We start from the raw sequence: 12479 nt of genomic DNA on the forward strand, positions 1-12479 counted from the left end.
AGGTAACTGTGTGGAACATTATTGACTCCTCTGTTGTAAATCATCCTTCCTCCTTCCTGATCACATGACCCAGCGTGGTGCCCTTACTAGGGAGTTGGAAAGAATTTCAGAAGCTGTGCTCCTCATGTTTCTTTCCTTAACTTGTTATCACTGTACAGTTTGAATTTTGTCCCTTCGTGGAGAGAACCCTTTCCAGATCCAAGCATGGATGACAGGAGAAATCTTGTAGTGCAGATATCCTGTCTCATTTGTTTCTGGGTAAGGTAAAATCTCCTTGAGTTGAACTTGACTCTTGGTGAATTCTGTTGGGCTGGAAAATACAACGAGGGGAAGCCTGCAAAGTGTGGCTTCTGGAATCTTTACAGTGGCAAAAGTAGGGAAGTGCTTTGCCACCACCTGTTATTGATTTTTTTCAGATTTTCTAGTATAGTCTATAGCCCTTGGCCTCCCTTCTAAATATTCAGCAAATCTGAATCTATCTCAGCCCTTCGAGTAGGCAAAGTCAAGAAACAGGCATGGCAGGGATTCTAGGAATGCTCTTCATTGTGGTAGGGTAGAATCATGAAAGCTTGTCCAGATTTCTTTCTGCCCCATTTTATAGTGACAAAGTCAAGATGGGGGTTATTTTGAACTTTTTTTCTCATACTCTCCTGTAATCTTTTCACAAAGTCCCCCCTTAGCAGCTTGTTCATTCCTTCCATATCCCAAAGTCAGCTCTACGTTCCTTTGCAATCTGCTAAGCTTTATCAAGGTGAGCCAAGATTGGTTAGGAGCTGTCACTTCCTATGACTACTATCAATATGAATAAGCACCATGGACTTGCCTTGAAATCTTTGTACAAGTTTGTGTGCCTCTGTAATTCCTGACAGCAACTTCCCTTTGCTTGCTTCAAATAGGTTGTTAGGAATTATGGGACATGTAGCCAGCATATCTAAGAATACAAGGCTGGAAAGGGAAGTTTTAGAGAGATTTATGTTGGGCTGTATGTCACTGTAAAGTTACTTACCTATTTTGTGTCTTGATAATTAGCTACAAGAAACACCACTGATAAGATATATTGAATTCTTTATGACCCCTGCCATTTTTATTCTTGTGTTTTGAATTTATAGGTACTGGGATAAGGAAGTGCAAAAGGCCGAAAAAGAAGCAAGAACACCACATTTAACAAAAGCAATTATACTTTGTTACTGGAAATCTTATTTAGTTCTGGGTTGCTTTACATTGGTTGAGGTAACAGACTATAAGAGAAGTACTGTTAAAAAACTGCAAGCAAGAATTCTAAGCTGGATATATTAATTTGCTTATCCCTTGCCTAATGACGTAACATTTCTAGAAAATTTTAAGCAACAGGAAAAAAATGAAAAAAATGGGGAAATGAAAATGTATACAATGCTTCCTTTCTAGCACCCTTTACAGATATAAAATGATGCATAACCTATTTATACATACATTAAATTGGTTTTATCATAGAAATATGTTTGGCATATACAGTTGAAAAATATGTGTTTTCAGACAATATTTATAAATTCATTGAATTTACTTTTTAATTTTTGTTACAAATGGACTTACAAACCATTTTAATACTAAGGGTTGTAATATCTCTATATTATGCCAATTTAGAAGAAGTAGACAAGCAAAAAATTGATCCTGAAAACAAACAAAAACCCCCACATCAACAACTCAGTGATTCTGGATTTTGTACTCCATTTTATCAAACTGATAACAGTGCTAGTTTTAAAAAAAGTGATAAAGGGAAGGACCATGCTCCATGAAAGATTATTTAAATACAGGTGTTTTTATCGTCTAAACCAGGGGTGTCCAACTTCAAAGGGCTTTAGGGCCACAATTGTATCCATGAGTTATTGGCACCGTCTAACTCAACCAGTTTTTGTTGAATTACATAAAAATGAGAAAAGGTTACAATTCTGAAGTAAAGATGAATTGATAATTCATGGAACTTTACTGTTGACTGCACAGTAGCATCAGCTGGAGCTATGATAATTTCTTTCTTTCACATCGTAAAACTAAAACTCATCATTTCTTGCTAACAATATTAATTTTAATAAAATAAACTACATTTTCATAATAACCTCACGGGCCGCAAAAGAAGGTCCCATGGGCCGCACACAGCCCACGGGGCTCTAGCTGGACTCCTCTGATCTAAACCATTATATTTATCTTTAAAAGAGAAAATACTAAGAAATAATATGGGAAGGGTATCTATCTGTCAGCCTGCCTGCCTGCCTGCCGGTCTGTCTGTCTGTCTGACATCTACCTGTCCGTCTGCCCACCCATCCATCCAGAAATGTTCTCCCCCCCCCCCCTGCCATGATTGATACAGTGTGCCATATCTAGAGGGCACAAAGTTTTTAGGAACTGATTTAATTTAGCAGTGAGAAAGAGTCACTATAACACTAACAATGACAAAGAGCAAACTGCAAATGAACAGTGCCAGGTTCAGATTTTACTTTCATTGCACTCTTCTTATGCAAACCAGACTCTCTCAGCTTTAACTCCAGATCTGCATTAGAATCATTAATAGTGATCCAACTTAAAAGCTTTTGTAAGAACTACCAACACTGTGCTGTGAAATCATGGCTCTTGCTAGATTTGATCCAGGTGCTTCCCCGATTTTATTCTGGGCCATATCAATACTCTATGCTCTAAGACTAGTATGTGCATAACTGGTAGACAAAGAAATTGAAGGCCCATCATACACGTCCATCAGAAGCCCCAGTTATATAATGGGGTCATGACATCATTGTGCAGATGGCATGAATTGTGTTACTTTTTGCTTTTAACTGTTAGTAGGCTTCAGTGTAGTGGTACACACAGTGTTTCAAATTTGAAACCACTCTTTACCTCTTTCTAAAACTCTTCCAACCATACCAAATGTATAAATACAAAATGGTATAAATACAAAACATGCATGCATACCAGAAGGGTTCCAAGCTCAAAACATTTTGAGCTCAGGATGCTTTCACTATGGCTGAAGCAGCTCTGGAATATTTCCTGTAACATTAGAACAACCTGTTTTGAATTTGAAACACTTTGCACAGCCCTACTTGAGTACCCTATAGGAGAATGATAATAAAAAGAGGAACAGTTTGTTTCAATTGTTCCCCTTTAATTGAAATTTTCCCTTCCCCTCTCTTCTTCTGTTTTCCAAGGAAACTCTGATACTAATTCAGCCAATATTTCTTGGGATGATCATTGGGTATTTTGAAAAGATTGGTTCTACGGGTGCTGACAAAGATGATTTGGCCTATGCCTATGCCTCTGCTGCAGCCTTATCTGTGTGCACTTTGATTCTGGCCATCACTCATCACCTGTATTTCTATCATGTACAACGTGCTGGCATGAAGCTGAGGGTAGCCATGTGCCATATGATTTATCACAAGGTAGGTAATAGATTTTCTTTATCTCAGTAAACAGGACACTTAACATAGGTGAGTGCTTGTCTTGCATTGTGAGTGAAGCAAACAGATGTTTTTAGAATCATTAGCTTAGCAAGGCGATGAAGTATGTGGCTGTGAAAAGAACGTTAGGATTACATCAAAATGGGTCTTCTGTGCCTTATCGCAATTCAAATCTGGGTGAGCCAGCTAGGGGCTGAAATCTCAAGAAAAAGCAGCAGGCTAGAAAGATATTGGCTGCTGCTATGAACTGTTAGTTCTTCCAAGACTGTTAATGCAAAGATTTACCATACTGGTGAAAAATTTGAGGGAATGAAGGAGGGTAGGTGGACTTCTTTCTAACACTGTTGTCCAATTTTAGGCTTCTTTGTACTTTAATTTTTATCCTATTCAATGATTTTCTTGAAATTCTTCAAGTTATGCTAAACTAATTATCTTGCATTTGCAGTAAGGAAGGGTGTGGTACAATTCAGTCATCATGCAATTAACTTCAGTATACGTACCTCTCTCTCTGTTCTGTGTTACCAATCCTGGGGCAATTTTAAAGCTTTCAGTATTTGCACATGGGGGTGAGGGGGCTTGCCTATAGAATTCTCTTCTGTGGAAATTGGTTCCCTCAGTTCTGCATAAAAAAACATCAACATTATGTGTCTGGAAGGGAATATTTTACCTAGATCTACTTTTATTTATTTATTCACTTTAAAAGTATCTCATATCTTAAGATAGCTGTTCTGTACTATTGGAATGTTAAATTTTGTAGTGGAACTGCTAGATTTCATGGTGCCTTATAAACTGCTTTGTAGCTTGTAATTTAAGTGGATATATATTTACCTGGTGCAGGAGGGCTTGATTTACAGTAACTCACACCTTCATTACCACCCAGTTATACTACTGTAATACATGCTAAATGGGGTTGCCTTTGAAAGCTACATGGAAAGTACAGTTGGTCCAGAACACAGTGACTGGTGTGCTCACTGGCACATAATACTCATTGGATCACATCAGTGCTCTGGAATACTCTCCTGGTGGGGATCAGGCTAACTCCCTCCTTGTTGGTTTTCAGGAAGATGTTAAAAATGGAACTACTGTATTTACTATTTACTGTAACTGAGTTCAGGCATTTCTTCATCTTTTACTCTTTTTTTATTCTCTTTTATTTTGGGGTATTTTGCTACGGTTGTATCTTCTGGCTTGAGGTTTTATGATTGCAATTTTATTACTATTTTTAATTATACTGTGAAAGTGTTAATATTTTTCTATATTGTATAATTGTAAGCCACTAAGAGTTGTTGGAATCTGGCAGGATATAAATGCAAAATGCAAAGGAATATTTAAAATACAGGTGTAAGTATTGTGTGATTAAAATAAAAAAGAACATTGGCTGGTGTGGGTTTTCCGGGCTGTGTGGCCGTGTTCTGGAAGTTTTGTTTCCTAACGTTTCGCCAGCACCTGTGACCAGCATCTTCAGAGAGCAGGAGCACAGACAGGAGCAGTTCTCTCTGTGCCCAGGCTATGGTATATTCGAAGGAAAGCTAAGTTTGTTTTTCAGCCTGCACTCTTCCTTCTGCTACTTGGTCATAACCTCCCAGGAACTCTGTTGTCATTAGGTATGATGCTTTCTTGGGTATAAACTCATCTCTGAGGATTTAATTTGCTGTTCTGGATAATATACTATGGTGTGTTATGGGAGTCATGGAGCAACCTTTACAATAAATACTGCATCTTTGCAGGGTTAAAAACAAAAAACTCAGGAAGGTTACTGAGTTACACGCTTACTGATTCGTGTTGGGCTCCTGTCTCTTTATTTTTAGGGTTCTGATTACTTTCCTATTTTATCTCTCAATATTCCAGAAGTCGTTGAAATCACTAAGTATAACTCTTTCTCAATTTTAAAAAATTACATTGGACCCATGATTTAGTAGATCTTAGTGCAATGGACTTGGCATGAAATAGATGGTATTCTCATTCTCTTTATGATATAATGATGCAGATGATATAATTTGCATCATTTGCATAATGTTGCTGCAGAGGACATAATTAAATCTGATTTAATAGGTAGTCAGGAATAATGGATACCCTTCCCCCAACTGGTTTGTTGAAATTGAAGTTTCACTGTATTTGCAAAACCTCAACTGATCAGCATATTTTCCCTATGCTGATCACCCATAATTTTAGGGTGACAAAGTATTAGGCATTGGACTACCCTAGTTTATATTAAAACAGTAATAGAACTAGTTGAAATTCCATTCTCTTGGTGATATATGCATTGCTGATATCTTGTTACATTTCCCTTACTTCTCTTATCAGTGAGAAGTTGAAGAAAACAATGCTTATTTCCATGTTTTCTCTGGAAGGTGGCCATTGGAACCTATGGAGTTTTGTAATATTTTTGTTTATTTAAAATATATATAACTTATATATATATAATACATGCTTATCTTTGTACTGGAGGCAGTAAACTCTCTAGCAGTTGCATCTTAACAGATCTCCAGAGAGGAGATACCAAATCATGACCTAGCCTCTGGCCTTCTGTCACCTTACCTCCAGATTTATTGGACTGCAAGTCCAATAATTCCTGATTTGCACAACCCATGACTTTGGAAGATGGGAACTGGGGGCGGTGATGGTGGTGTTGACTTAAAGAAGCAAGCAGTGATAATTTGATTCACAAAAATATAACTACAAACCTATATAGTATGAGGTACTTGGGGGATTGTATGCCCTTAACACCTAGACATTTAGGATGTTGAGTATAACTGAATAACCTGAACACAGGGATTTGTAAGTAATATCCAGTTATCAGCAACATGATCTATTGACATAGTGTGTTGGCCTTAAAGTCTGAGTTCAGAAATAGCCAGGCTGTTCCTGAATTGTTTTTCCTGATAGTAGAGAACTGCAGGGAGGGTTGGAGGGGGTGATGGGTAGGATTTCCAGAGTTTTTCAGCCCATAGGGAGGGTTTAGAGGCATTTCTCTGTATGTAGAGACCTCCATCAGAAATTTAGAGGATATTTAGGAGGGTTCACCTTTAGGTTTAAGGTTTTTCTTCTTTGCTTAAGCCAAAGATTTGTATGTTATTGATAGAATGATGAAATGTTTATCTGTTCACTGTTACTCCTGTGGGGTAATCTTCCTGCTAACTGTTGTACGCAACAACTTTTCTGTGAAACAGTGACCAGGTATTATGCCACTCTTTATGTTAAGTTTAATTTTTGGTTTAAACAAAATTAATTTACTGCACAGACATGGGTCTATCCTTAGGGACTCACCATTAAATGTGTGTGGGAATGAAATGCATTACTTTACGTCCTTTTAAGCATGCTTGTAGAGCCATGGAAATCACATTGTGGGACAAAGAAGGAACCTTGGGGGTGGACTATTTATATTTTGAATTAATCATTTTCTACTCATTTATTGTACTGTGATTGGCCTTCACATGTTTGTTCACACACTATTGACAAGGGTGTGGGATTGCACTGTGGGAAAACAGCACCGATTACCACCTTATTTGATAGGAACTTAATCCTCTGATATACTTAAATGCTTTGCACATATTAAGACAGGATAAGGCTTCTGATAGCAGGTGTAATGCATCTGAGCTTGGTGGATATTTATGATATCTCTGTGTTAAAGTTCTGTCAAGACTAGAAAAATGGTTTTCTACAGTATATCACTATTGGGTGATATTTCTGTTAAATCTTCAAAACAGCAAGATCCTGAAGAGTGAATTGTGTCCGTGAATTGGTTCTCATGGTTAGTGTGAAAAGCAAGGACTGTGAGTACAAGTTGTTCCACAGTTTGAAGATCTTGCTGTGCTTGTAATTCTCAGACAATGCACCATAGCGTGGGGAAGCACAAACAGGAGTTCTGTCCTTAAAACGTTGCCAGCATTGTTGTATGAGAAGCGCAGAGAGAGAAATGGACTCCTTTCTTTATCTGAAACAGATTTCCCCAAAACACTTTCATGATAGCTTCAATATTTGATGTAGCCTTTTTTCTTAGAACAGAAAATGATGCTTCTGAACAAATGCTTAGAATAGGAAAAGTTGTGGCAGTGAGGTTTTACAGAGTATGGCATTGCAAAAGGATAGGAGGGACTTACCCTAGCATCTTGTATACGTGAGCAAAATAGGAAGGGCTGAGTCTGAAGGATACTTTGATAGAACAGAAGAGAAACGTTGCTTCTCCTTGCAGATGGAGCAGCAGTAGAGGGTCGAAGAATAGCTGCCGTTGGCATTAAAAGAGTCAATAATTCAGGGCCTGAGAAAATGTTGTAGGCTTTGTTGTAGCAGCTTCCATAGGGTAGAAGAGTGGAGAACTCCTATTTCCTTTCCCAGAAATCCTCTTGACCATTGCACCCTAACCCTGCCTCTTAGAATAGCGGTTTGATAGTTTTCATTGCTGCTGTCTTCTGTGGAGTGCCTTCCTCTTAATCCTGTCATGTGAATGAGAGTAAAACCCTGGGTTATTTTCTGGCAGTTACTAGGGAAAAGTGAAAAACAACGCAAAAGAAATATATTGACATAGGATCACCTCTTGACCAAAAAGCATTGAGGTGTGGAACTAGGCTTATTAATCCTTTCTTCCTTGAGGTAAATCAATCTTGCAAGATACAGGCAAAATTAAATGCCACTAAAAAGAAAATTAAAATTGTAGAAAAATTCCCTTTAGCATTAAGTATTAAGATAAACTACATTGGAAAAGAGAAATTACAGTGCTGTTCTGATCCGAAGAGCTAGCAAATGCAAATGAATGGAACAAGGAAATGATCCAGTAGAACAAATTACCCCTAAGTGACCTCTCTCTTCCTACTAATTTGAGACTGTTCCTTGCTTTTCTATGGAGCTGTGAGAAATAAAGTGTGTGAAGAGACATCAGGAGCAATGCTAGTAAAAAAAAAAAAAAGACAAGTTGGACTGGACACGAGTATGAACTCAGATTTGAGCTTACTTGTGGTGATAAAGCAGTGTAATGAGTTCTCTTTTTTATTCTTACTGAGTCTCCCAAATGTTCATCTGCTGGACTGTTTAGAGTGTCCTTGACCCTGTTAGGTGATAACACAACATGTCACGAATATCTGGTTAGTGTAGATTGTGACCATCCAGCTGAGTATTTAGTGGATAAAATAATTCATATTTGCAATTAGTGTGATGACTACATAATTACATAAAGTTCTGAAGGATATGAATTATCTGAAGCCATGGCAGTCTAGTTTCAGGCCTAGGCATAGGATGGAGACAGCATTGGTAGCTGTGATGGGTGATCTGTGCTGAGACTTGGATGGTGGGAGAACAACTATACTTGATCTGCTGGATCTCTCAGTGGCCTCTGACACTGTCAATCACAGTATCCTTCAGGAATTTGGTTGGGAATTGGAAACTTCAGGCTCAGATTCAACCCAAGCAAGTTCTTGGGTTCTGCCTGAAGCGTCCCAAAAGAACAAAGACTTTTCCTTTTCCTAAAAAGGGAAGGGTTGGGGTAAATATGTTTTCGGCTTATGTGTAGAAGCCTATGTCTGACAGAAAATGTGCACTGGGTATGAATCCATTGGGCAAGAAAGGCTGGCAAGGAGGCCCCAAGCATTGTGAAAGCAAACTGGTTATTTACAACAGTTGCTGTGACAACTTTCTCAGCAGCACAATAAGTTATGCATTACTAGTAAACTCAAAGCAAGGTGAAACCCCAAAAAGAATATTATCGAATAAATACTAAGAGAGTTAAAGAAATCCACGTCTCTTCGGCCTGCCAGGAACCCCAAGAATGGCAACCAGTGGAGCCCTTGGAGCCAGTAGCTGCAAGCACCCTCCTAAGACTTTGGGTTCATGCTGAGATTCAAAAGATCTTGGGGCTTTTGACAACTTTTTATACTAGGAAGTGATAGAAAGTATGAACAATAACACCTGGGGATGGACTGGTAGCAGATCTTATCATGGACCATAACTTTAGTAGGTTTTAGGAAATACAGGGTCCCTACCAGATAGCACCTGGCAATAGTCTGATGACATACCTGGTCTTCATATAACTCGGGAGCCCAAATATTAAAGTGAGAGTGATTAATAAAACAATGATACAACCCACAAAACTTCCCTCCTAACTACAGAGTGCATGTATGGAGGGATTTGCAATATAGTACAAAGCTTTCTAAATTATACACAGCTGCCTGAGCTGCTAAATATACCTTTTTTACACAGATATTTCTTATATGTGTAAAGGGGAAGAGGGGTCCACATCATTCTTTCCTTGCCAAACTTTTGTGGTGCCAATACAGTGAGTGTGTGCATCTGTATCAATATCTATCTATCTATAGATGTACTGTAGTAATATTTCAGAAGTTCTTGGAAGCCTGGTATTCAGACGAGGCAGCAATTAACAGACACATAGAGATTAACAGCATCTACATACTATTCAAAGGAGACAAAAGATCAGAAGATCGCCTCACCAGCAATCATCACCCAGATAAGCAAAGGTCACCACCAGGCACACAATCAAGCAGTAAACACGTGCCAATCAAAGAACTACCAGAAGAGCAAAACAGAACCCCCCCCCCCCCACCAGTACTGGCAAAGCAGGCCACAGCACATAAATAGAGAGCAAACTGCATCCCATTTTAGCACTGAAGATGTTACCTAGCTGGGTAATTAAATGTTTGCAAGAAAAGAACCAAGCTCAGAGAACCCCATGGACTCCACAGTTCAACCCTGAGCTACACATATTCACCTCTATTGGTCTCCAATAATATAGTTTTAGGTTTATAGGTTTAATAACCTCAAGGTAAGACCTTTCAACCCATCTGCAAATATTTCAGAATATGTGAAGAGAGAGTAGATTGCATAGAATTAGGAATCTTGATTATTTGATTACTTCTACATGAGGTATCTTCACAACCATTGTACATTAATCAACGTCTCATGCAGGAGGCAGAGGACATTTCAGGCCAGTGCTTAAAAATAGCAATTTGTTATATGAGCTTTCCTGGTTTCTGTATGTTTCTAAAGAGGAAAAAGTAATACAGTCACTGCTAGCTGTGGAGAGGCTGGGATCATATGCGATACAAACCAAATTGAGTAAGCCATAGTTGGCTGGATTCACACAACAGTCTAAGCCATAAACCATGATTTATGGATCAAAATGGCAAGTTCACGTATGGTAACTCAGTGTGACATGTCATGGTCTTCTTTCTCAGCTATCTTGTACTTAGACTTGAACCTTGGTTTTTGATCCTCAAACAACTGATTTTTGGAGTCTGTTTCATCATACACTGTTCACACAAAGTGATTATTACATCTTGGAAGATTTTACAAGTAGTATATGTATGTTTAAGAAAGGAAGAATTTAGAAAGGTGAAACTTGCCTAAGTTGGGAAAATGCTGTGACTAAATACTGTTCAATGTATGAATGTGATGTTTAAATAAGTTTGTTTCTGATTTTAGGCACTTCGTCTGAGCAATGCAGCCATGTCAAAAACTACAACAGGTCAAATTGTAAATCTTTTATCAAATGATGTAAATAAATTTGATCAGGTAAGCCCTGTTTGGGAGACATAGTTTATGGAATGGTTTAGCTTGAGTGGTCTTAGATAAAGGCCTTTACTTTTTATTCATTGCAAGACAGAATGAATGGAAAGTTCCTGGATTTCCTTGTGTGTCTATGCAATGGATAAAAATGTTTTTTAAAGGCTTTATAATGATTTCTAAGTAGGTGTCTTTTTAGAATTGAGAATTGTGATAAGAAGAATAACTTACAGGCTGTGGTCTTAAAGAGGACTTTGTTCTCTTTCTCTCTTTCTTTGGGGGGCACACGGAAGGTTAAAATATGTTGGCTTTTTAAAACTATCATGCGTACCTATGATTCATTCAGGAATACTACAGTGGCAGAACAATAAATCTCCTTCAAATTGAGCTTGACTCCTCATAATTTAACAGATATATCCATGTAAGATTTCTTAGCAATGTTACAAAACTGATTTGCCATTCCCTTCTTTTGGAGTAGTTTTTAAACATCCCAGTCTGCACTGTAGTTTTGGTAACCAAGGAAGTAGTAACCAGTGTGACTGTGCTTAGTTTTTTGAGATCAGTCAAGATCAGCTTGGTGCAAAGTTCATTATTTTGCCTTGGGCCAACTCGTTTGGCTTAGTCCAACCTGTGTATGATTTCATACAAATTAGAAGTGAGTATCTTGATCTCATGGGATATGGGTTACAACTTTCTTTAGGTTATCTAAGGGACCGCCTCTCCCCTATGACTTCAACCCGTCCCACCCGATCACACAGAGAGGGCATGCTTCAGACCCCCTCGGTGAAAGAACTTCGACTGGCGGGGTCCAGAAGGTGGGCCTTCTCTGTGGTAGCTCCTGCTCTTTGGAACATTCTGCCCCCGGAGGTGCGATCAGTCCCCACCCTCCTGGCCTTCTGTAAGGCTTTGAAGACCTGGTTCTGCCACCTGGAGTGGGGAGGGAATACTTCAAGCGTGGGGATGGGTAGCCCCATAGAGGCCTTCTGCCTTCAGCCTCAGATTTTTTCATCCTCTTGGACTCTCTTTCTCCTTTTTAGTAATGTTTTTAATTAAGGTTTTATGTATTTATATATTTTATGTTTTTAATGTTTGTTGTGAATCGCCCAGAGTTCCCCCATTGGGGGGAGATGGGCGGTTGAAAAACTTAACAAACAAACAAACAAACAAACAAACTTTCACAAACCAGACAGCATTAAACTTGTGCCATACCAAGGTTTCCTTAAATGTCCACGGTAAGTTTTACATTGTTACATAGAAAACATATAGGAGGTGTTTGACTCACATGTGGTGTGAATTCAGATGCAGAACTTCTCTGTGCAGCTGCTGGTGGCTTCAGATGAGGAGATGGTCAGATGAGGAGATGGTCAGAGATGGTAAATGTAAGTTCTATCTCAGCTGGGGGAGGCAGTTGCTGAGGCCTGAAGATCCATCTTAGCAGTGATTCCAGGACAGCTAGAGTGACATGCAGAATAACACAAGGCACTTAGGGCAGAACAGTGACTTGTTTTATATAACCCAACATATCTAGATATACATTATTTCTGGGTCCCA

At 38.7% G+C, this 12479-nt stretch overlaps 1 protein-coding gene across 5 annotated transcripts in view; it reads left to right on the forward strand.

Annotated features, from left to right (window-relative positions):
• ABCC4 (ATP binding cassette subfamily C member 4 (PEL blood group)) overlaps positions 1-12479 on the forward strand; it is a 199117-nt gene that overhangs the window by 26859 nt on the left and 159779 nt on the right. For 2 of the 5 annotated variants that reach the window (XM_088136451.1, XM_088136452.1), the window contains exons 3-5: positions 1110-1230; positions 3171-3401; positions 10848-10937. In XM_088136451.1, the coding sequence (XP_087992577.1) occupies positions 1110-1230; positions 3171-3401; positions 10848-10937 (442 nt within the window). Of the gene's footprint in view, positions 1-1109; positions 1231-3170; positions 3402-3435; positions 3739-10847; positions 10938-10967; positions 12308-12479 lie in introns of those variants that run through there. The other 3 variants (XM_088136453.1, XM_088136454.1, XM_088136455.1) reach the window with 3 other exon arrangements.

Source organism: Python bivittatus, unplaced genomic scaffold (genome assembly GCF_059951505.1).
Source record: "Python bivittatus isolate LINGU-HERP-01145 unplaced genomic scaffold, Pbiv_v1 ctg000060_np1212, whole genome shotgun sequence".
Lineage (NCBI taxonomy): Eukaryota > Metazoa > Chordata > Lepidosauria > Squamata > Pythonidae > Python > Python bivittatus.